General features: G+C 44.6%; 2 protein-coding genes across 4 annotated transcripts in view; one reads left to right on the top strand and one right to left on the bottom strand.

Annotated features, from left to right (window-relative positions):
• The window catches only part of erc2 (ELKS/RAB6-interacting/CAST family member 2), a 41,208-nt gene extending 21,394 nt beyond the window's left edge, over nt 1-19,814 (top strand). The window contains exons 3-21 of one of the 3 annotated variants that reach the window (XM_058374223.1): nt 791-817; nt 2,165-2,602; nt 3,407-3,481; nt 5,464-5,619; nt 8,065-8,232; nt 8,350-8,517; nt 8,591-8,728; nt 8,932-9,072; nt 9,195-9,335; nt 10,385-10,420; nt 11,760-11,962; nt 15,441-15,452; nt 15,666-15,783; nt 15,866-16,026; nt 16,139-16,286; nt 16,632-17,189; nt 17,303-17,359; nt 17,520-17,686; nt 18,054-19,814. In XM_058374223.1, the coding sequence (XP_058230206.1) occupies nt 791-817; nt 2,165-2,602; nt 3,407-3,481; nt 5,464-5,619; nt 8,065-8,232; nt 8,350-8,517; nt 8,591-8,728; nt 8,932-9,072; nt 9,195-9,335; nt 10,385-10,420; nt 11,760-11,962; nt 15,441-15,452; nt 15,666-15,783; nt 15,866-16,026; nt 16,139-16,286; nt 16,632-17,189; nt 17,303-17,329 (2,715 nt within the window). In that variant the 3' untranslated portion in view covers nt 17,330-17,359; nt 17,520-17,686; nt 18,054-19,814. The remainder of the gene's footprint in view (nt 1-790; nt 818-2,164; nt 2,603-3,406; nt 3,482-5,463; nt 5,620-8,064; nt 8,233-8,349; nt 8,518-8,590; nt 8,729-8,931; nt 9,073-9,194; nt 9,336-10,384; nt 10,421-11,759; nt 11,963-15,440; nt 15,453-15,665; nt 15,784-15,865; nt 16,027-16,138; nt 16,287-16,631; nt 17,190-17,302; nt 17,360-17,519; nt 17,687-18,053) is intronic. The other 2 variants (XM_058374225.1, XM_058374224.1) reach the window with 2 other exon arrangements.
• Nucleotides 19,815-22,339: 2,525 nt separating this feature from the next.
• LOC131342924 (protein disulfide isomerase CRELD1) overlaps nt 22,340-25,000 on the bottom strand; it is a 10,557-nt gene continuing 7,896 nt past the window's right edge. Inside the window, exons 5-6 of the mRNA XM_058374241.1 lie at nt 23,714-23,854; nt 22,340-23,601 (exon numbers count right to left, since the gene is read on the bottom strand). Coding sequence (XP_058230224.1) covers nt 23,381-23,601; nt 23,714-23,854 — 362 coding nt within the window. The 3' untranslated portion in view covers nt 22,340-23,380. The remainder of the gene's footprint in view (nt 23,602-23,713; nt 23,855-25,000) is intronic.

Here is a 25,000-nt window from a genome sequence, read left to right as displayed (position 1 = left end):
GACGTGTGTGATGACGTGTGAGATGACGTGTGAGATGACGTGTGTGATGACGTGTGTGATGACGTGTGTGATGTCCAAGTCTGATTTCTCTTCTGAAATATTCTTACGATAAAGAAGACTTTCTCACGTTCTGTCTGCGTCGTCATTCAGCCTGAAATCAGCTTGTGCAGAAACACAACATCCTTCTGAGTGATTGTCCTGACCGTGAGGCTGTGTCCTGTCCGTGAGGCTGTGTCCTGTCCGTGAGGCTGTGTCCTGTCCGTGAGGCTGTGTCCTGACCGTGAGGCTGTGTCCTGACCGTGAGGCTGTGTCCTGTCCGTGAGGCTGTGTCCTGTCCGTGAGGCTGTGTCCTGACCGTGAGGCTGTGTCCTGTCCGTGAGGCTGTGTCCTGTCCGTGAGGCTGTGTCCTGACCGTGAGGCTGTGTCCTGTCCGTGAGGCTGTGTCCTGTCCGTGAAGCTGTGTCCTTACTGGTGGATTTCAGAATCTCTGTATCATAGCAGAGATGATTTTAATCAGAAATTTCTCAAACTGACAGAAATTTGTCGTCAGCCAATTTTTGATCACATGATCCCTGATCTCCCCTCACGACCAAACTGTAGGCTTTTATGACAGTGACTGAAAAATGTGGCCCGAAATCTCACCGGCTGTAGTGTGTTCATTTGTGTTCATGATCACAGTGTGATATCCTACAGCTTGTAACACACACACACACGCACACACACACACTTCTCTCAGTCCTCACTGTTTTTCTGCTCTGATGCTTTTCACACTTTCCATTTTTCCCATCAGCACCTGCTGGACGCTCGAAGGACGAAGGTGTGTTACACTGCTCACATGCACTGCTCTGCCTCCGTGTGTGTCTGTGTGCAGTGTTGAACCGTGTGTGTGTGTGTGTGTGTTTGCTGCATGCTCCATGTGTTCGTCTAAAAGTGAAGTTTCCTCTCCCGTCCGTCCCACCACATTTTCCCCATCATTTCCTTGCACAAATTCCTGCTTCCTGCTGTTTCTTTGGTGTTTTTTTGTTGTTGTTTTTTTTAAATCTGTCCATCTCTCTGAGTGGTCGAAGCACTTTGGAAATAATTTATTAGTTTCGCTTTTCTGTTATCTGATAGACTGGAAAGAGAAGCACTAAAGCTGAAAGAGCGCAGAGAAGAGGAATCATCAAGATAAAATCCCATAGATTTTGTAATTTAAACCCCGAAAAACGCTGACGGATCGGCTGGACAGGGCGAGGAGCAGACGGGCGAGACGTCCAGAGAGAAAATACAGCAAATAAAAAAAAAACATGCTGAATCAACCACCAGAGCATGTGGACCACTAAAGCAGGAAGTAAAAGGAAATAATAATAATTATCTAGAGAAGATCCACCGGCCAGTAAAGAAAAGAATGATGGAATTAAATAAAAGAAAATAAGAATAATGAATAAAAAAAATGAGTTAAAATGAGTTCCAATTAAAACAGAACCGAGATAAAGTGAACAGAAAATAAAGTTGCAGGACGGAAAAAGCAGAAAATATAACGAAGACGTGAAGTGAAAGAGCGCAGATGCGTAAAAACGAGCTAGAAAAAAGAAATAAAGTGTAATAATTCAAATAAAACCCCAAAGAAGTGAGTGAGATGAAGTGAAGCACACAGAACAGAGCAGAGACGAGTGTAATGCAATGAAAGTAAACAGAAACGACGACACCGTGCTGATGAAGTAAAGATGGAGTGATGAGGATGATGAGGATGAGGAAGAAGCTGAAATCAGCACATGCTCTACTTTCTTGTGCTTGTCTTATATAGTTAGTGCTCCTGCCCAAGGCCCTAAATGCACTACATAGATTAAGCGACAGCACGAAAAGCCTCACTCTCATTAGCGCTCGCAGCACGTGGCTTCCTTCAGGTGTGAATTCAGCCAGGATTCCTGAGAGATGGCTTTAACGTCACACCTCCAGGCCAATGAGAGGTTCCGTCTCCTGTCAAGATAATAAAAGTGTCCAGTTAATGATGGGATAAAGGGATTTAATGTCCAATTAAAAGATTTGAAATAATAACTTCACTCGTGCTGAAAAATAACAAGGATAACGTTTTATGCAGCTAATGTGTTAGGAGGAAGAGCCGCCTCAGTACTCCACAGGTCCTAAATCCAGTTGTGTTAATGTCCGTCTCTGCTTCCTCCAGCACCTGCAGATGACCATCCAGGCTCTTCAGGATGAGCTGAGGACGCAGCGTGACCTCAACCACCTCCTGCAACAGGAAAGCAACTCCAGACCTGCCGGAGCCGAGCACTTCACCACCATCGAGCTGACCGAGGAGAACTTCCGCCGCCTGCAAGCCGAACATGACCGCCAGGCCAAGGAGCTCTTCCTGCTGAGGAAGACACTGGAGGAGATGGAGCTGAGGATCGAGACGCAGAAGCAGACCCTGGGCGCCAGGGACGAGTCTATTAAGAAGCTGCTGGAGATGCTGCAGAGCAAAGGGCTCCCCCCGGTGACCGGGAGAACCTCGGAGGAGGAGGAGCAGGACAGGGCGAGGAGAATCGCAGAGGCTGAGGCTCAGCTCGGACACCTCGAGGTCATACTGGATCAGAAGGAGAAAGAGAACCTTCACCTGAGAGAGGTACGCTCACCTGACACTGCTGTGTGATCATATTATACACGAGAGGAATTACCTGACAGGTGTGTGTGTGTGTGTGTGTGTGAGAGAGAGAGAGTCTAATACACAATAAAGTTTTTTTAAGCAGGAGAAAATTTTTTAGCTATTTACAAGATGTCTATTAAAAAAGGGAGGGCAGAAAACAGGAAGTGGTTACTGGTGACACGATGCAGTTTCTCATTGTGTTTTTAAGTAAAATAGTGGTACGTTTAGAAAGCAGCAGAATCCCTGTCGAGTCCCAGGATGATGTTCTAACACAGGTGTGGTCAGCAGTGAGAGAGTGAGTATCAGGTGAAGGTCCAGATGCAGTCACATGCTTTCTTTTACTCATGCTTTCTTTTACTCCGTTTCATTTCCGTGTGTGGGAACATTTGGCTTGGTTCATGTGGATCATGTGTTCACCTTCACCAGCTGGGACCAGTTACTAAACTGGGAAAAATCCAGGCTGAAAAAAAAACAAAACAAACAAACCCTGAGCTCCTGGCCCAGTGAGCAGAAAGTTCCCAGCTGGAAGTCTGCTGTGAAGAGGGCTGTGTTTCTATTCCGTCTGTCCATCTCTGACCCCACCCTCTACTGCACTCATCACTCTGATACACATCAGTGGCCAGAATAAAGTCTTTACTGTCCTGTGGGCTCCCAGTCACAGCGTGATCCTCAGTCTGCTCTCCAGCTCTGATGAAATGATGGTGATGGGTTTTTTTTTTTGGTGAATTTGTGTGGGTTTGGTTTCACTGTGAGTATGTCCTGACCCCTGACCTTTATTTTCAGGAGCTGCACCGAAGAAACCAGCTGCACCAGGACCCCAGCAAGACCAAAGCCCTGCAGACCATCATAGAGATGAAGGTGAGAGCGAAGGAACGTTCTTAAAGTAAAGAGCCCCAAAAATCCTCCAAAAACCTGTCAGGAGATTAATAATAATAATATTAATAATAATAATAATAATAATAATGATGAATACAATGAAATTAATAATAAGAGAGTGAAAAAGGAACAGAAGGAAGAAGAAGATAAGGCTCTGTGGGATGCTTAGATGAAAGAGCAAGTGTGTGTGTGTGTGTGTGTGTATGTGTGTGTGTGTGTGTGTGTGTGTACTTGGCTACGCTAGGCTGCCACCTCCTCACCAGCAGAGCCATTACACACACTGCTAAAAATAAAACATGACCTCATGCAGCTCCTCTAGACACACACACACACACACCTTCGTGATTGGACTCCCCCAGAGTAATAATACCCAGAATGCTCCATGCAGCACCCACGTGATACCACGATGAAGCCCATATGACCAACTGGTTTCCGTCTGCCATCTCACGCCACCCAATCCACACTCGTTAACTCGCCTACTCCCTCCTTGTAAACTCCCATCATGCACCAGTTTCCCGTAGCGCGCACTCTCTCCTCTCTCCGCTCTCCTCTCTCCTCTCACTCATCCTCCCGCCATTGGTAGAGGACTGATGCTGTTACCATGGGAACAGGAGCGGGTTGTTTACAACGGCGAAACCACTAACGCAGGCAAGTGAGAGAGAGAGAGAGAGGGAGAGAGAGAGAGAGAGGGAAAGGAGGGTGAGAGGAGGAGAGGGAGAGAGGAGGGAGAGAGGAGAGCCGAGACGAGAGGAAGGGCAGGGATGCTGATGCTGATCATTTGCACCTGAAGGGTAGAGTGCAGAACAATTTTCTTCTCCTTTCATTCTATTTGTGTTTGTTTGTAATCCAGTGTCCGCGACTCGAACACTTGCTTTAACAAAACTGGAGGGAAACTGGAGCAGCAGCATGAACCTTCTCCATGCAGGAGGGTTTGGCTAATCTGCATGCTTCTCTCAAAAACGCTCAAAAAAAAAAAAAAACGAGCAGGTAACCAGATGGATCTGGTTTGAGTCTGGAGGAAGCTCCCCCTTGGTGTGGTTTGCATGTTCATGATTGAAATAAGGAACGTTTGAAAGAAGCTGGTTTACAGGCGGCTGTGGATTCAGAGGTGCTGAAATTTCCGTCGACGCAAAGTTCCGTAACTTCCCTGACGTAACCAATCCCATAATTCTCTTCACATCACCTCATGTACACGAGTGTTACCTGGATCAGACGCTGAAGTCACAGCAAGCCGCGTATTTGCTAGCTAACAGCCGCGTTAGTTCTCGTACATCGTTCTGCCTTTAAACCCGACCAGCTAGCATAACGCAGTCTAGTTAGCATTAGTTAGCCATGCACTTGTTCAGTCAACAAGTTTTAATAAGTAATAAATACATGCGCAAGAGGAATTTAACGAAGCTCTGTTCTGCTGTAATATTGCGGAGGTTAAAGATCTCTGCAGTAACAAGATTGTGATGTGTGAGAGAGGGAAGAGTGCTAGAAAGGGAAGTGAAGGAGGGAGTAAAGAAGCTCTCTCAGAGTTCTCTGTGGGTGAATCAGGGCCGTGGCCGATCTGGAAGGCGCACTATTATTTATTTAAAAAGCCAAGAAGCATGCTGTTGCAGCACACACACACACACACACACACACACACCCCACTGACTGCTTTCTCTCTCTCTCTCTTTATCTCTCTGTCCTGTTCTTTATCGCTCTAATCTGCAACCGGATGCGTGTCCAGTTCAACTGATCAGCGCTGAGATGCCACTCCATTAGCATGATAGGACAGCATTCTGCACTGCAGTTCCTCTTTTTCCTGCACAACACCCACGGCCTCTCTCTCTCTCTCTCTCTCTCTCTCTCTCTCTCTCTCTGGGTTTCTTGTTTTTCACTCCGATATGGTTTGAGTGGTCCATGAAAGCATAGTGCTTTAGTCCACCAACATGGAGCCGAGTGCTGCTAATTTCTCCTCCAAACTCTTCCTCCAGGACACGAAGATCGCCTCTCTGGAGCGGAACATCCGAGACCTGGAGGACGAGATTCAGATGCTGAAGGCCAACGGCCTGCTGAGCACAGAGGACCGTGAGGAGGAGATCAAACAGATGGAGGTGTACAAGAACCACTCCAAATTCATGAAGACCAAGGTAAAGCTCTTTGCAGTGTTGTGCTCACCGCTTCACCTGCTGCTGAGGGTGTTTCTGCTTTCACAGGAGAACATAGAGAACTGGATGTGGTGGGGTTTGGAGGCTCGATGTCTGTTCTGGAGAATGGTTTTGATTTCTCTAACACAGTGTGTGTGTGTGTGTGTGTGTGTGTGTGTGTTTATCTGTACACTAAAAATACCAGCAGGATCTGAAGTCTGCAGCAACTTGTTGAGTTCTGGATTCTGATTGGTCGTCAGGTGTTGATTAATTTCCTAAAACGGCAGTTTATTTGAGAGAATCATTAATGCCCTTGCTCTAACACCCGTTTCTATAGCAACAGCACATTCACATGGACATGTTATTGATAGGGGGAAGTTTTCTGTAACAGTGTGTAGTGGCAGTGTGAGGTAAAGCTGTAAGACAGAGCAGTTCCTCATTAAGCTGTTGTTAAAGAGCGGCTGCTGAGAGAACGACTGTTTACAGCTGCTATAACGTAAGTAACAACAGGAACTAACTTAACATTATATTTAACTACAAAAGAATAAAAAAAATGAAATATGAAATATTTTTTGTTTTAAAAAAGTACAGGGTGGGAACTTTTTTGAAGGCGAATGAAAGAAAAATTGTTGCTGATAAACAAAATTTATTTTTTGATAATGAAAGAACATAATTTCAATTTTCAAATGATGCTGTTTTATACAAAATATCCTGAAGGTGGTGGCCACCGTTCTCTGTGCACTGATGCAACCGGTTCCTGACGTTTCCCTCTACACGTTCCAACATGTTTGAGGGCAATGTTCCCCGGACGGCTCATCTCGATTAGAGGTGACATCGCGTGGGCGGCGCGCTCGCCCGATCTAACGCCCTGTGATTTTTTTTATGGGGATACCACAAGGCAGAGGTTTTTAAACATCGCCCCACAAACCTGCTTCAGCTGAAGAATGTTATTTGGCAGGAAATAGCCCAAATTTCGGTGGACAGGGAACACGTGTAGAGGGAAACGTCAGAAATTGGTTGCATCAGTGCATAGAGAACGGTGGCCACCACCTTCAAGATATTTTGTTTAAAACAGAATGATTTGAAAATTGAAATTATGTTCTTTGATTATCAAAAAATAAATTTTGTTTATCAGCAACAATTTTTCTTTCATTCGCCTTCAGTTTCTGCACCCCACCCTGTACTTTACTTAAAACCAGTATTTATGCTGATGTCCACTTTCGAGTTACTAGTTATGTGGGCGTGTCTTTGTGTCCATATATGGAAGTAGAACGAACGCAAGTCTTTCATATTTATAAATCTGCGTGATGCTGATGCTTGATTCTGTGATATTCTCTGAGACGTAACGAAAGAAAGAAGATCTAGCTTGCTGCCAGTGGTGTAAAATAAATATTAGGTCATAAAGTGAGAAATAAAATAGAACCCCACAGACTCCTGTGTTTACATGTGGCCACAGGCTGCGGTCTGAGGCAGGAGAGCGAGCGCCGGAGCGTGACTCTGTTTTAACTGAAGACTTCATGAATGATCGAAAGCTCCGTTGTGTAATGAGCACTGAGCATGTGTTGAGAAGGAGCAGAGCCGCTCTGATGATGGACGTGATTTCATTAACTGCAGCAGGGTTTCATCTGCAGTCAGCCTGGGAGGCACTTCCATACACACACACACACACACACTCCGTAACACCTTCACACATCTCCCCTCCGTCCCGTATGACTCCCTGCATTCGCTCCACATGTTCGTTTAACACCATCTGTCATCTTTCACACGCTCTGATCCTGTCTGAGAATTTACTGCATTTTAATAACATCTGAATCAGCTTGTGACTGATTCATGATTCGTGATTCTTGATTTGTGAAGCTGTTACTCTGGTAAACAAATGTTCAGGAAGTAAACATGAAGAAAAAAAGCAGCAGTTCCACTTTTCTTATCATGTTTACATGATTACAGTTAATTATGTACATGATAAACAAAATCTCCATGGTGATCTGTGTAATATGTATATTTTTAATTAAAGAACGATATGACGCTTTTTATCCGTTTGAAGTTTCGTCTGGTTAGTGATCTCTGAACACTAGGCTGAATTTAATTAAAAAGTTTTATCTAAATTTTACTGAATTAAATTCACCTTAATTAACGGTAATGGAAGTAATAAGTAATATGTCATTATTTACTCCTTCTGAACCCAGTGCTCACGTGTGTTAGGTGATTTTCCTGATAATTACGTGGGTTTTATTCCTCTTATTCCTCAGCAATAAATTAAAATTAAGTAAAAAATTAAAAAGTTTTTAAAAATTTTACTTTTTTTTACTCTTTTTTTTTTTTTTTTTTTACTTATTATTATTGTTATTGAAACCTTTTCTTTTGTTTTAATGCTTACTTGCTACTTTTCACTTCTCGTTAAATGTCTTTATACAGTTTGGATCTGACCAATTTGTGTTTTTCCGTCAGATCGATCAGTTGAAGCAGGAGCTGTCGAAGAAGGAGTCAGAGCTGCTGGCTCTGCAGACCAAGCTCGAGACTCTGAACAATCAGAACTCTGACTGCAAGCAGCACATCGAGGTTCTCAAAGAGTCTCTGACGGCTAAAGAGCAACGAGCAGCTATCCTGCAGACTGAGGTCTCACACACACACACACACACACCAGTGTGTTCACAGAAATCTTGTTGCACATATCTAGCAGTGTGCTGTGTAGAGGAGCATTATGGGATGTGTGTGTGTGTGTGTGTGGTGCAGGTGGACGCTCTCCGGCTGCGTCTCGAGGAGAAGGAGTCCTTCCTGAATAAGAAGAGCAAGCAGCTGCAGGACCTGACAGAGGAGAAAGGCACACTTGCTGGAGAGATCCGTGACATGAAGGACATGCTGGAGGTGAAAGAGCGCAAGATCAACGTGCTGCAGAAGAAGGTGTGTCTCCTGGAATTCACTAGCTAAGGCTACAGAGGAACCTGCATGTGTTAAATCTCTCTCTCTATCTCAGATTGAGAACCTGCAGGAGCAGCTGCGGGATAAAGATAAACAGCTGGGGAACCTAAAGGACCGAGTGAAGTCTCTGCAGACCGACTCGACTAACACGGACACGGCCCTGGCCACGCTGGAGGAGGCACTGTCTGAGAAGGTGAACTGCTGATGCAGGGTCTGTGTACAGTACAGCTGGAGTAGACAGTGAAGGGGAACTGGCTTTTGTGTCAGTGCCAGTGAAGCTCCATTAGCCTCAGTAAAGGAGGCGCGGCTTCTGAGCCTGCCAGAAAGTGTGAATGTAAATGTGTTTGTGAATGTGATTATAATTGTGTTTGTGAATGTGAATGTTGTGTATCTCAGGAGCGAATCATCGAGCGTTTGAAGGAGCAGAGAGAGCGGGAGGACCGGGAGCGCATGGAGGAGCTCGACTCGTACAAGAAAGAGAACAAGGATCTAAAGGAGAAGGTCAGCAATCTGCAGGTGGAGCTTACAGAGAAAGAGGTGAGTGTGTGTGTGTGTGTGTGTGTGTGTGTGTATGTGTATGTGTGTGTGTTCTATACAGGATGTTTTCCCTGTGAACCATCTGCTCATTATCGTCTTGGTTTCTCACTGTCCGTTTCCAGTCGAGTTTAATAGACCTGAAAGAACACGCCTCTTCTCTGGCCTCGTCCGGCCTGAAGAAAGACTCCAAGCTGAAATCTTTGGAGATCGCAATCGAGCAGAAGAAGGAGGAGTGCAGCAAGCTGGAGACGCAGCTACAGAAGGTACGCCATTTATCAGACCAGTCTGAGTTCATGGATAGATGGATAAAAGTAAAGTGAAACATGAACCGCTATCTATTATGTTTATTTATTTGTTTGTTTGTTTATTTATGAATGATTAATTGCTTAATAATATTCAAAACATTCATTCAGCTGCCTCAGTGAGCCGCTTTGAGAAAACAGCCCCACGTTCTGCTACACATCACGGCTGTTCTGGACAATGAATAATTAATAAATAATAGCATTTTTTATGTAAAATATATCAATTGTGAACTGTGTGTATGTTTGTGTCATAAAGTGGAAAACAATTCACAGTGGTGACTCAAATCTCCAGATCATTACTCAACTTCCTGTAACATGACAGTCGAGTGTAACCTTAGATGGAGACGATAACTCGTCAGAGAGCGAAAAAAAGAAAGAGAGAAAGCCTTGGCTAATTCCTCATGGCTGTTTGTCTGGAGTTCTAGCTCTCTCTGGATAAACATGTCTGTCACAGTGATCACTAGAAGCAGATCATGAATCTGTCCTGAATATTTTGCTCCTCATTGTTCAGAGCTGTAAGCTATGGTGGCATTTGTAAACCTCATGGTTACTGAACCTCCTGAAAACGAGGAAACTCACCATCATGTTGTGTGAAATAAGAAGCAGCATCCCCTCAGGCCTGGGGTCACACTCCATCCTCCCTCCCTCGCTCCTCTACCTCCCTCTGTGTCTGTTCATTTGGTCTGTTGCTCTTTTTTCCACTGATCCGAGATCAGTTCTGCTGTTTCTCTGTGTAATGGCTCAGATCAGCTTTCAGAATAAAGATTGTTCCTGGATCAGTGACTTAAAAAAAAGCAACGTCTACTGTACCTGCAGCTAAAAAGTGGCTAATGCTGAACCTAACAATGTTTCTCTGGGTCTCCCTTCTTCATCTTCATCCTCCTCATTGTCTGTTTAACTCCTCCTATTCCTCCTTGTCCTCGTCTATCTCCACCCCTCCTCCCCTCCTCCCCTCCTCCTCCTTTCTTCCTCTTCCTCTGGTCCTTCTCCTCTTCGCCGTTGCAATGCAGCAAGCCGAGCAGCTGTTCAATCAGATGAACAACCCTGTAAGTGTCTCTCAGGACCCGCACGCACAGCGCGTACTGAAAGCATGAGGAAACACACACACACACACACACACACAAACGGAAGCATTACAGCATTTGTAAACCAACACAGTTAGCTTGATTCCAGTAGCTAGTTTAGACTTGAGGAGCTGGTATCAGCATCTGAAACCATGTGAGTGTCATTTTCTTTAAGAAATCTTATTGCTATATAATGCATATATCTGCTGTATCTTTGGGAGGGGTCAGCTCGGTCCATGCCCGAGAGCCAAGAGGGCAAAATTACCCATGTTCTTTAGGTGGGAGTCTGTCAGTCAAAGCCCCAGTAGCCAATTGCAGTAGTCTGTGATCTGCTACATCATCCATACTCCCACTGTATCCTCCTAAAGCAGTGTAGCTGTTACATGGCTTTAGGTTTGTTTCTGTAAAATCCTCTATGGTTAGTCATTTTAACGTCATTCATTAGGAACCTGACATAATGTTCAGCTCCTAGACTCGCTGAAGTGAGGTACCAGAGCTCTTCAGGTGGATTCATGAAATACAGTCTACAGAATCTACCACACACACCTTAGCCTCATCTCAGCGGGTTCCTCATGCCTGAAATACGCTGCTGTTACCATCCCACCTTTTATAGCGAAGCTTCAGTAACTGACTGACTGCTCATCTCTCAGGGTGTGTGTCAACATGCGCATCGCAAGTGCAGCTTGTCTGCATGGCCTCGTTTGCTGCTCTGTCAGTCACTCGACATCCTGCCACTTTCACTTCTGTCACATCGATTTGTTTGTGTGCAGATTTATGGGTAAAAGAGTGAGGTGATGTTTCAGTCTGTGCCTCTGTGCTCCGTCTTTTACTCCTTTGTGTCTGTCATCATCAGTCGTGGACGCTGTTGCTGTTGCTACTGCTGCTGTTGTTGTTGTTGTTGTTGTTGTTGTTGTTGTTGGTGGTGGTGGTGGTGGTGGTGTTGTGCTAACTCTCACTGTAAATGAGCTGATAGTGTGAATAGTTTCCTCACTAATGAGCTTGAAGTAAACATTTTATAAAGCAAATGTACAGTGTAAATGTATTTTTTACACACTTTTTACTTACAGCTATTAGAATCGGACTGAGACTGTCTCGTTCGAACCTTCTCAGAGTGCCTCTCATGACCTGAAGCTGAGTGTGATTGGACCAGGTGTAAACAGAGTCCAGTATTTCAGTTCAGTTCAGTTTCCTTAAATCCAACTCAAATTCACACCAGCAGTTGATGCAGCTTACCGGATATCCAGAGACATCATAAGAACAGTCCACTCTTGCTGATAATTTGAGCTTCTAGCCTTCCATTGTCGTTGTGTTTGCTCTCCAGAAGGCCCATGAGGTGGAGGTCCAGCAGGGTTCTCGGGGAAATCCGGACTACATGGAGCGAGTAAAGCTCCTGGAGAAGGAGGTGGCCTTTTTCAAGGAGGAGTCGGGAAAAGCACAGACTGAGGTGGAGAGGCTGCTGGATATCCTCCGTGATGTGGAGAGCGAGAAGAACGACAAGGACAAGAAGATTGCTGAGCTGGAGAGGTGAGGATGCTGACGTTTTATTTAGTGCAGCTTTATTTTTATGGCTAACAGGGACTATTGGCTAATTAAGGTTTTATTACATATTCTTTATTCATGTTTAGCTCTCATTGTTATTTTCATCACAATATATTTTTTGTCACTGCGACTTTCAGAGCACAGTGATGCAGTTACTCATATTATGTAATTAGACATTAATATATACAGTGACATATACAACTCATACAGTGACATATACAACTCATACAGTGACATATACAACTCATACAGTGATATACACTGATCAGCCATAACATTATGACCACCTGCCTAATATCGTCCCCCTTTTGTTGCGAAAACAGCCCTGACCAATTGAGTCATGTACTCCATTAGATCCATGAAGGTATGCATGATCAAACCATAATCAAACCATTCCTGAACCATTTTTGCTTTGTGGCACAGTGCATTATCCTGCTGAAAGAGGCCACAGCCATCAGGGAATACCGTTTCCATGAAAGAGTGTACATGATCTGCAACAATGCTTAGGTAGGTGATACGTGTCAAAGTAACGTCCACATGGATGCCAGGAAGGAGGATGGGTTTCCCAGCAGAACATTGACCGAAGCATGACACTGCCTCTGCCGGCTCACCTTCTTCCCATAGTGCATCCTGGTGCCATGTGTTCCCCAGGTAAGTGACGTACACGCACCCGGCCATCCACGTGATGTAAAAGAAAACGTGATTCATCAGACCATGTACCTTCTTCCAATACCTTCTTCCATTGCTCCATGGTCCAGGCGATGCACAGGGGGTCACCCTGACTGGTCTGAGGCTATGCAGCCCCATACGCAACAAAGTGTGACACACTGTGTATTTTGACACCTATGTGTTGGATCGGATCACACGGGCCAGCCTTCTCTCCCCACGTGTATCAATGAGCCTTGACCACCCATGACCCTATCCCCGGTTCACCACTGTTCCTTCCTTGGACCACTTTTGATAGATACTGACCACTGCAGACCAGGAACACCCCACAAGAGCTGCAGTTTTGGAGATGCTCTGGTCCAGTGGTCTAGCCATCACAATTTGGCTATTCGTCAAACTCAAATCCTTACGCTTGTCCATTTTTCCTGCTTCTAACACATCAACTTTGAGGACAAAATGTTCACTTGCTGCCTAATATATCCCACCCACTAACAGGAGCCATGATGAGGAGATACTCAGTCTTATTCACTTCACCTCTCACTGGTCATAATGTTATGGCTGATCGGTGTATACCACAAATACAGTAATATATACAATACATACAGTTCTTCAACACTAAACTGCAGTCAGCTGAAATGTTTCTGTATGTCAGCCATCAGTTGTGTCTTAGACTGTAGTATTATGGTCAGCAGTGTGGTCTGAGTTTCTGCCTCTTCAGAAACTTCAGAAAGCCTTTTGAGGAAAACTGTGTAGATTTTTTTTATTTTTACCCAAAGTTCATTTCAGCTGTTGATGTATCTCAGACTTAAAGGACATTTTGATGTAAATAAATCATTGTTTAGGCAAAAAAGACTTTTGATCTCTAGCCTTTGTCTGTGATTGGTCCATGTATTAGCTGGTTGTTTGTGTCACTGCACTGAGTCTCTTCATTCACACGTGACGCCTGTTTGTTGGCGTGAAGTGAAAATCGCAGTCTTATCATATTGGCTTAACTGACCGCCTGAGTCAGAGTCTTTTTTTTTATATACTGATGACCCTGTGTTTTACTTAGTTTAGTGATTTTTTAGAGTTTGAAGTATCACACAGTTTGTAAGGAAAAGTGAGCATGTTAAAAACAGCATTGGGTTGATCTGTGAAAAACAAAGCAGGAAACTCAGAGGGTTTTTCAAAGGCTCACGAGCGCCCTCTGTTGCTCAGAGACTGCAGTTGCATTTCTCCGTTCGAGGCTCACTGTCTGAACTCTCTGTGTTGTGTTTTCCGCTGGCTTGCTCTCTCTTTATCTTTCTCTTTCTCTTTCTCCCACTCTCTTGTTTTCCCTTTGTCTTGTCATATTTTTGTCCTCTAAAATATCGCAATTGCCTTCCTTCTCTCTCTCTCTCTCTCTCTCTCTCTCTCTCTCTCTCTCTCTCTCTCTTTCTTATCTGTGACTCATTTCATATTTTCCACTCGTGTGTGCCCTCATATACATCTCTCCATTTCTCATCTCTGCATTTGATGCTTTTCCCCTCTATTACAAACATGACTCCACCCATCCGTGTCCACGTCCCTTTTTGTCCCTTGCCTCTATGCCCCGCCCTGGGGGCAGAGCCCCTGCTGACTCCGCCCCCTCAGTGTCCGCTGCCCCCCAGCAGATTGGGGGTATGGTGTGGGACTTCCTGGGAAAGTGAGTGCTCTGCCCTGAATCACGGCTCGGCTGCACTGCCTGCACAGTCTGTCTGCCTGGCTGTCTGTCTGCCTGCATTTATGCATGTCTTTCTGCTCTTTTCGCTCTCTCTCTCTCTCTTTAGCTCTTTGGGACTGCCTTGCTGTGATTGGTGCATTGTGTATACATTTTCTGGGCAGCTGCTGAACATCCACTGACCCTTACAACAAAAATCTAATGGAAAATGAGCTCCAAACTAGTGCATCTTGATTACTGCATAAAACGACAGTTCTGTGTGTAGTGTTCTGTCTTGTGTGGCGTTTTTTGTGTGTTAGTTTCTGTGGTTATTTGGATTTCTTTCTGGATTTTCGAGTAATCAGTCTATCTGTCATTCACTTTGTGTCAAAGTGTCAAAGCATTCTTTCCCATAAGCGTATGTCAGCTGCTGTGTTCAGACTCTCCACCACGCCCCATTTCTGAGATCATGACCTTCATTGATACACGTTTGCATTGTATCCAGTCCTGACCTTTGTCTCCAACACTTTGCCTCTGCTCTGTTCCTCTCACCAGCTCCTCCCCTTTTTTAACCTCTGTCTCTCGCCCCACTCTCTCACATTGCATTGAATGGTGCCTACCCCTAATCTGCGGCATTAAAAGAATACGTAACCGAAAGAATGCTAACGTTGCTAAAAGTAAATGGAAACTAGCAGGTGTCAGTTAGCGTAATTAATATTTGCAAATATGCTAAGTGATTCCTGCTAGTAGCCTTTATTCATTGTTAGCCATGTTAGTATTTTTGAGGTGCATTATTCCTTTAAAGCCCAAAGAGCTTCTCTACTCAAAATCAAAAGGTCTTGCGTCCTTGGATACTTTTATTTTGGCCTAATTGTTGCACCCTTGTTCCCTTGCTCCTGTCCTAGCTGGGCTGATTGAGCTGCTGCATGTTGGTACTCACACACTTTGTGAGGCCGAACTGATGATGATGATGATGATAAGGATAAGGATAAAGAAGCATCCTGCATTATCTTCTTCAGGACCTGATGTGAACTTCTGTCCTACTCTCTGTTTTCTTCACCTTTGTTTCTGATTACTCTAATGTTTTCTTTTCTCTTCTTCTTATCTGCTCATCTCCTCCTCCTCATCTCTTTTCTGCAGTCTTGCACCAAGGTAAATGAAGGCCTGGCAGGTCGCTATTCCTTTCTTTCTCACAACTTTGTCTCACTGATCAGTTTGAGACTTACAGGACATTTCAGGCCTTGTAATTTGCAGTACCTATAAACCATACCATAAAAGGGACGGTCAGAAAAAGAGGTGTGTAATGAGTGGCCAGTTTGACCTTCTGATGGTTTTCATCTTTCCACCTTTTTCACAAATTTCCAGGCAGGGCAAAGACCAGAACAAAAAGGGTCCTGGCATCAAGCTTGGGCAGCAAGGAGAGAAAAAGGGCAGCGGCATCCTGCCGGACCCTCGTAAGGACAACCCCATGGACAATGCCAAGGTGCGATTCTGAAGGACTGTAGTGTTGAATTCAGCATGCTCTGATAGCCATGTACCTCTGACACACATACATTGTCTTTCAGATGGAGGAGTTGATGACGGTGCTGGAAAAGACTAGGCAGGAGCTGGAAGCCACTAAGCAGCGCTTGTCCTCGACCCAGCAGTCTTTGGCTGAGAGGGATGGCCACCTGACCAACCTCCGACAGGAGAGACGCAAACAGCTGGAGGAAATTCTGGAGATGAAGTGAGAGCACATTTTTTGTTCATGCTTTCCCACGGTCTCATCCCTTTCATACACTGACAGCAAAAAACACTCTGTTAGTTCCTCATGATCTTGTTTTTGGGACTGTGTGTAGGCAGCAGGCCCTGCTGGCTGCCATCAGTGAAAAGGATGCCAACATCGCCCTGCTAGAGCTTTCTTCTTCTAATAAGAAGAAAACCCAGGAGGAGGTCATGTCATTAAAGCGTGAGAAAGATAGGCTAATGCAACAACTCAAGCAGCAGGTGAGCTTGATAACACACAGCAGTCACACTGACAGAGCTGTCAGCAACCTTCTCTGAACACTCTCACTGAGAAAAATAATTGGAAATACTTGTGCATCAAAGGCTTGCATTTGGCACGCTCAAAAATGATCATTATTACTTAGGTGCAATATTTGCAGAACATTTTGAACACTTTCAAACCATTTAGAAGTACTCGCACAACACTAAGAACTACTCCCACGACACTCAACCCCTTAACCCCAACACTCAAAGAAACTTGTTTAGCACTCAAAGTTGACAGAACACGACTGTGCTGTTGTTAGAAATGATAAATTCATGTACAATTTGTTTCTGTAATCTGGACAGACCCAAAGCAGAATGAAATTAATGGCAGACAACTATGAAGACGACCACTACCACCCTCATGGTCCCCCACACCACCTCCAACCAGGGCCACCCCACCCACATCCCCACCCACAGGGCCCACCTCCTGCCCAGGGCCCGCCTCTGTACCCACATGCCCCCCTTCCTCAACAGCAACCCCCTTACCCACACACCCTCCATCCCCAACATCCTCAGCCCCTACCTCCACACCCTCATCCTCAACAGACACCTCATCCACCATACCCCCAACACCCCCAGCCGCCTGGCCCCCACCAACACCCACCCAGGCCCCAACAGCCTCACCCACAGCACCCGCACTCGGGTCCCCCTCCTCAGCAACACCCACAGCATTCTCAACACGGGCCACCGCCACAGCAGGGCCCCCACCCCCAACACCCTCAACACCCCCAACACCCTCAACACCCCCACCACCCTCCTCATGCTACCACTCATGGGCCACACCCTCGACATCCAGCCCCACACCACCGTGCCCCTGCCCGTGGGCCTCCCCATCCAGGACACAGACCCACTCCAGATCCGGTAGGTTCAGATTTTGACCTGATTCTTTTTGGCTGTGAGATTTTTTTAGATGCATGTCCACTGACATTTTGATCTGCTATTTAACTTTTCTAACTTCATGGCTCCGCTCACAGGATGACGAGGAGGGCATTTGGGCATAACCAACCAAAGCTGTGCAGACCTTTTATAGGGTGAGATTGTTTCCTGTCCTCAATGCCACCAAGGTTTTAATGCTTTTCCTAAAAATGCATCATCTCCTCTCCATATCGTTGATGTTCGAAATCCAGTTTAAACTAAACTTAATTTCAAACATTAAAACAATTCTTTCTTTTCCTCCTCTCATGATCCCAGGTGAAAGTTGGAGGTGCATAACCATGTCATACAGATGAAACAATCCATTATCCATTTGGCCGGACTCCCATCAGACCGATGCTTCAGTAGAGAGCCTTCACACTGAGGAAGAGGAGCAGGAGGGGTGTGATTGTGTGAGGCCAGTGTGAAAACTCACACCTGAGCAGGTAGGAATACCCAAGAGGCTTAAAGCAGGCGGCATGCTGCAAGTGAGATGTGTGTTTAGACATAAAACGACAAAAGTCGAGGTCACAACACTGTGTGCTTCATGAAAAACTTTATCAGAGGAGGATAAGGTCTATGGCTCCTCAGAGTCTCAGATACCTTTTTGTTTCCTTTAGTCTGTTTTAATGCAGTTAACTAGCTAATTAGCTCCTCATATGTTATTACACTATGTTAGCTACATCATCAGATCAATGACACGGCTTTCTAGTGAATGTATTAATTGTCCACATCTGTATCACGGTGACACTGATGTCCGGTATACAAGTCCAGGGTAACTCTATACTCATACACATTTCTTCGGTGTTGCAGATGGGAGAAGGATCAGGATGGAGAGATATGCAGGTCTGGATGTTGGAGATGCAGATACACCTGGTGCCTGATGGAGTACTGATCAAAACATCACTCTGGACACCTTTCCTGCACAAGAGCCTGTAAGATGTCCTCACATGCAGCTGACCTGCCTTCATCCCTCTCACCTGCTTGTCTCCAGCCACTTCAGCGTGTCTGCTTGTCCACACCCCCTCTCTGACTCAGCAGCTGAGCCTGGACTGTGGGTCCTGCCAATCCAAAACAAAATCACTCATTTCACACCTCTTCCTCAACTGCCAGAAGGTTCTGTGGTCATGACTTTAAAAAACAATGTTTGACATTTGACATTTGAAATCCATTGTCTAAAACATTTTTACTGTTTTGTTACACAATTATCATTTGATAAACATTTCAGTACATGGTGTATTTCAGCACTTAGTCTTGAGTAAGTTGGGGGCGGAGATTGAGGGAAGTTGTTGTGAGCTGGTGTCTTCTTAGTGACATTGTGGAGTTAGCTGGACATCAGGGAAGGTTCGAGTCAGTACAGCTCCATCGTGGGCAGCTGTCTACACTACAGTCAGGATGACTCTTAGAATCTGTGTCTTGCTGGTTGGAAAATGCATATGTAACAGTTTGAGTGTGCCCCTTGACATAATCCTTTAAAAAAGGACCCTTGATGACTGTGTCCAAGTTAATGTAATGAGATAGCTAGCCATGGAGTGATGTGCATAATGTTTAGAATAGTGACAGTGACTAACTATCAAGCTAGCTAGCTATTTGGTGATTTCTCTTCAGTTACTCAAATGCTATACAGTTCTATTTGGGATCTTAATTTAGCTTAAATTAGCTAGCTAACTAATTAGATTTGGTTTACTAAGTGGTACTCATAGATGAGACCCCATTGTTGTGACACTTGCTAGCTTACTTAACAGCAAGCTAACTCAGTCTAGCTAGTTTTATCCAACCTCATCAAAATTTCCAATTTATAGTTTAATCTGGTATGTTGGTCATCATGTTTATGTGAATAGATGTCAGGGTGCCTCTGTAATCAATACGTAAGCTATACTGGTTGCTCTTTCTGCTCATGTTTCTCATTGGACTCTTGGTTTACACGTGACGCTACGCACCTATGCACCTCCTCTGCCATCCACTCTGGGCTGCTGTATTCGCCCAAACCATCATCACCATCATTATGAGGTAAATCACCAAAATGGGCTTAAAACAAAGGAAGTAGAATCTTCTGCCCGACTCCAGGGTTTTATTCCTTATGGTGCTTTTATTGGTGCTTTACACCTAAACCTGGATGGAAACAGCCATCGCTACACTGAGTGGTCTCCTGTTATGATGTGTCGCTTTGCTATTAATTGAGAGACACTTGATTGGTCAAGGTTCCGGTCTGTGATACTGAACGCGGGGTGTTTGGAGATGATTTCAGTATACTCACCGTTCATATCAGAACAAAATTATCTGACTGTTGTTATTTAAAGTCAAATTTGTTCTGTAACCCACAGAGTCCAGGAAGATAATGAGGCTCAGGACATGATCAGGTCAAAGATCACAAGTTTAAGGACTGATTGTCTCATTCCCTTCCTGTACCCTCATAACTTCCCTTAAGAATGACACCCTAAACCCTAATCACCGATCCTGAGCCTCGTATCTGGACAAAACAGATCCATACACCAGGGTATATACAGTGATGGTCAGAATCTTCTGCCCACAAATGTAAAAAAAAAAAAAAAAAAAAAAAAAAAAAAGTAAAAATGAGAAAATACGTTTTACTTCCTGAGGGAAAATTCTGTGAAGTGCTTTGGTGACTTTAATACAGACCTTCAGAGTGTGAGATCTGTCACAGGATCTCCTCATGAAGATCTATGCAAAAATAAATGTGTGTTCAAGGATGTTTGCTTGAAATCAGCGACATCGCAGAATTTGCTTGACCTAGATGGACTTACGAAAACAAATAACAACAAGAGCCCTTTCCAGTCCAGACAGCATCCAAACGTTGCTACGGTTTACGCTCTATCACAAGGTTAATCTGGTGTGTCCTCGCCCTACCTGTGATCTTCTCGCCACATGGTAAACAGGTGTATCTCCAGTTACCATCACTAGCTGCAACTTCCATAACCAGCTCAATAACACGTGACTGAACACGTCAGAAGATGGATAAACATTCTGACTTGTCTATGCAAGAAAATCAGACCATTCTCAGCACGTATTTCCAGTGTTGTGGCGATGTCTTCCCAGGTCTCAAATAAATTGGCTTTTATTTGGTTTGAATAGTGAACTGCGTGCACCGTGACGACGTCGGCTTGTTTGTCTGCCATCTTGGTTCTGGTAGCTCAGCCGACTCCGACTTGCCCTCGGTGGCATTAAGCACATTGGCTGTGTTTCCTGATGTTCTTTGCTGAACAACCAGAGAATCTGAGCCTGTGCTGGATTGGTTGTTGATGGTGGAGTAATAAGACCAAGACCTGACTGTTATTACTGATCATTTTTGTACAGTTACTGTGATTTCTTCTTCCGCATTGCCGCTGTCTAGACTGCACCTTTATCAAGTCTCGAATAGTCCCTGTGGTCACCCAACATCATGGCGCTGCTGTAGAGAATATCTTGCTCACTTCTAAGCCGCTTTTAGACACCATTGTTATTGTTCACTCCGTGCTGAATCTATTACATCTGGAGCTTTAGGCGCTGCTATAGTTCATGAGCACTCATCGGTAGCTGTGCCCTTGAAGTGTGTTTTTCGTTGCAGTCGTGACTTCTGCAGCTGGTGGCTAGAGTGTTTACTTCTTACCTTTATTCACCTGCTGGAACATCTCCTTCTCACACTTCCAGACTACTCTTTTTTTCTGAAAGTTACCCACTTGTTGTTCTTCTTGACTCTGGAACGCTACACCCCTGTTCTAGAGTGTGTTTTACCCCCCCCCCCCCAATTTACAGTTCATCATTTTCTATTCTGGAATATCAGCTTTGGATGCTTTTCTAGAGCATTTCCTTGTTACCGTAGGTCCGGTAATTATTGTTCCAGTGTCCGTCTTTCTCACTGTGAAGCACGAACCACTGCAGCTCCACAAAGTGAGGCAGGAGCTACCGAATACCACACTGTCACTATTTTACAGTTGCTCTCCTCTTCTGTAACATTAGCACTGATGTTTATAAAAAAGCTGACTTGCTGCCCTGCTTTGGAATGCCTTTTGTCATGTCTGGAGCTTCAGTCCACACGTTCCTCACTTGTGGAGCGTCCAGCTGGAGCTGGACTGTGACGTCAAAGGGACAAAATGGAAAGGAAGGATGGAGGAATGATAGAAGGATAATAGAGGAAAGTTCCCTTTAAGTGGAAAAGAGCATAAGAGCAAATGAGATGCAGTGATGGCAGCCGCTTCACTCAACAAGTTGCTCAAAAATAGCGACTATTTCAAGATAAACATGGATTTGCTCCTTTTCTTGCATTCGTGGCCTTTGTCCTAAGATTTATTTTTCCTAAAAAAAAAGACTTGGTGTAAAAGATTACTAGCAGGTGAAGCTGCCGGGTTGAGAAACTCTGCTCTAGAGCCTTTTCCGGCACATCCTGGAGCATGGGGTCACCGTCGCTTAGCTGTTTATAACTAGCGTGTCCTTGACGCCGCATTCTCCTCGTCTTCACCAGTCCAGAGCTTGCTCTGTCGTCTGAGGGATCTTTAGTCTCACAACACAATGATCTTCTGTGCAGTTGTGTGTTTGTAGTCTGTATCTGTAACGTTTGAACAGAAACTGAAAAAAAAAGGTCAAAGGATTTTTTTTTTTTCTCAATCCGATATTTTCAGGTCCTTTAACCAACTTGGATACTTGAAGCAGGAGTGAAATCTCCTACCGTGAAAAAAAACAGACATGTTGTATGTGGGAATTATAATGTACAATATAAATATATATTTAAAAAAAAACAAAACACACGCACACAGAGCCGACGGTACGTGTTGAGTTCGGTGCCACTGCTCACCTCACGGAGGGGGGTGGGGTGGGGGGCGGAAACACTTCACACTCCTCATATGAAAAAGACTGTGGGATTCAGACTGGGAAAAAACAAAATATGGAACAAAATATGAGTGTGTGTGTGTGTGTGTGTGTGTGTGTGTGTGTGTGTGTGTGTGTGTGTGTGAACGAGCACTAGTTGTATAGTTTCAGTTCATGATGTCAAAAATGCAAAACCTCTGGATGGATAAAAGAAAAACAAATCACTGTGACCAATGATAGAAAAAAAGAAAGAAAATTATTTATTTATTCATTTATTTATTTATTTATTCGTTTAATCAGATGGTTTAGTAACAATTGTCTTTTTACTTTCATTTGTTGTTTTATTTCTTATTTTTTATTTGATATGTTTTGGTTTTTACAGTTGAAGGATTTGGAATATATTGCAGATTTCTATATGTAAATGTCTTTACGATGTGCCGTAACGATACAGAACAAGAAAATAACGATGAGTGTCCGCATGCCGAATGAGTCACGTGCGTGAAACATGGGATTTTATTTTCCACAGTGCATCAGTCAGTCCTCGTGTGTGAGACACACACTCCGCATCGCAGCGTGTCGGGTTTTTCTCGAGACTGGTATGTGCTCGTCTGTGCAAATTACTGAAAGTGTGTTAGCATGGGATTGTGGGATGTCATTACAGTCGTACAGTGTGTGTGGGTATGTGTGTGGGTGTGTGCAAGCCTTGCATGAATATTTATGTAGGAGAGTGTGTGTATGAGTGTGTGTGTGAGTGTGTGTGTGTGTGATTACAGGACGTCCTGGGTGAAAGTAGGAGGAGTTCAGCATGAATTCTGTGTGTCATGTTCGGTGTTTTTGATGCGTTGTGGGACTCCGACGTCCCTCTGCACCCCCCAGGTGTTTGCTATTGTGTGTGCCGTTAATCGAAAATGTTACTGAGTGTCGGCCAGTTGATTTATATCCATTCAATAAAGAGTGACGTTCTTTCTGAAACTCAGTGTGCTCCAGGTATTTGCTCTGGATTAAAACTCATATAACAGAGTGTCACATCAACTAGCCATGTTTCAGTAACATTCAGTCTGATTAATGTTCAGTCCACAAAACCTGTACCTGTTCAAATAAACCTAGATCCATAATAAGTTCTATGTCCTGAAGTAAAATAACAGACTTCTCATTTTTTCCTCTAAAATTCTTCACTATGATAAAAGATTCAGGAAGTTGACATACAGCTCACACTTCACTCTTAATGACTTTTTCTCAATAAAAATGAAAAGTGAAATTTCCAGATTTCCAGGTCAAGCAGTTGGAGCTATGGTTGTTCCCCATCCTAATCCTCTTCCTCCTCCTGCACACACACTTCATCTGCCCTTCAGGAAGCTGCCCAGCAGCCGGTCACTCTTGTCCGAGAGCCAGTATCCCACCATGGCTGCTACGGCGCCGATGAACACAGAGGTGAACATCATGTCTCCTTTAGCGGCCAGCGTGGCCAGAGCGCACAGAATCACGCCGAAGAACATCTGCTTCAGCACCTCCACCTCGTCATCCTGGAGATCATCAAACAAGCCAGGTTCCTGTCCCTCTGGAGATAAGGAGATGAGCGCGACAGGAGTGAGACGCACTGACATGCTGACAGCATCACGACCGTGTTCATTTGTTTGTGGTATGTTTTAGATGTTACTAGGTTTCCTCACCAGGTTTCTGGTTCCTCACACACACGCTCTCTCTGCGTGTGAAACCCGGTGCACAGTCACACTGGAACGATCCTTGAGTGTTCACACACAATGCGTTGAGATCAGAGCAGGCCAACACCTCCTCACTGCACTCGTCAATGTCTGAAACACACACCACTGCCTGGTCACACTCACTCATTTTTCCATTAGATTTATTACACACACAATTGTACACGGGGCTTTATGTCAGTTATGTGTAATACTGTTAATACAACTGCTTCAGTACATTCAGTTTTAAAGGAGGCGTGGCTTCTACATCAACCCTAGTGAAGGAGGTGTGGCCTCTGTGTCAACCCTAATAAAGGAGGCGTGGCCTCTACATCAACCCTAGTGAAGGAGGTATGGCCTCTGTGTTAACCCAAGTAAAGGAGGCGTGGCCTCTAGATCAACCCTAGTGAAGGAGGCATGGCCTCTACATTAACCCTAGTGAAGGAGGTGTAGCCTCTGTGTTAACCCTAGTGAAGGAGGTGTGCCCTCAACATCAGCCCTAATGAAGAAGGTGTGGCCTCTGTGTTAACCCTAATGAAGGAGGTGTGGCCTCTGTGTTAACCCTAATGAAGGAGGTGTGGCCTCTGTGTTAACCCTAATGAAGAAGGTGTGGCCTCTGCCAACCCTAGTGAAGGAGGTGTGGCCTCTCTGTTAACCCTAGTTAAGGAGGCGTGGCCTTTACATCAACCCTAGTGAAGGACCTGTGGCCTGTACATCAACCCTAGGGAAGGAGGTGTGGCCTCTACATCAACCATAGTAAAGGAGGTGTGGTCTCTGTGTTAACCCAGGTAAACAGGGTGAAAAGGAGGTGTAGCCTGTGTGTTGACCCTAGTGAAGAAGGTGTGGCCTCTGTGTTAACCCTAATGAAGGAGGTGTGGCTTCTACATCAACCCTAGAGAGGCAGAAGTGGTCTTTACATCAACCCTAGTGAAGGAGGCGTGGCCAGTTTTCACATTAGAAAAGCCCTGAATCATATTTCATTTTATAAGTTTTGAAATATTAAATTTTTTATATTTTCTGTGCATTTTCATGAAATGGAGGAGGAAGGGAGTGTTAACTTGACATTTGTGCACTTATGTGATTAAATCCCCTAAATCAAAAATGTGTCATATTTCAGTGTTTGTTGTGTTTTGAACGGTGAAAATCCTGTGTTGTTACAGCTCCCCCTGGTGGATCATCCTGTAAGCTCCTACACACAATGCTTCACACTTATAACACTGTACATTCACACAAACACCACCCATTTACAATCAGAAAATC

The sequence above is a fragment of the Hemibagrus wyckioides genome, linkage group LG21 (genome assembly GCF_019097595.1).
Source record: "Hemibagrus wyckioides isolate EC202008001 linkage group LG21, SWU_Hwy_1.0, whole genome shotgun sequence".
NCBI lineage: Eukaryota > Metazoa > Chordata > Actinopteri > Siluriformes > Bagridae > Hemibagrus > Hemibagrus wyckioides.
This window is presented reverse-complemented; position numbering and strand designations above follow the sequence as displayed.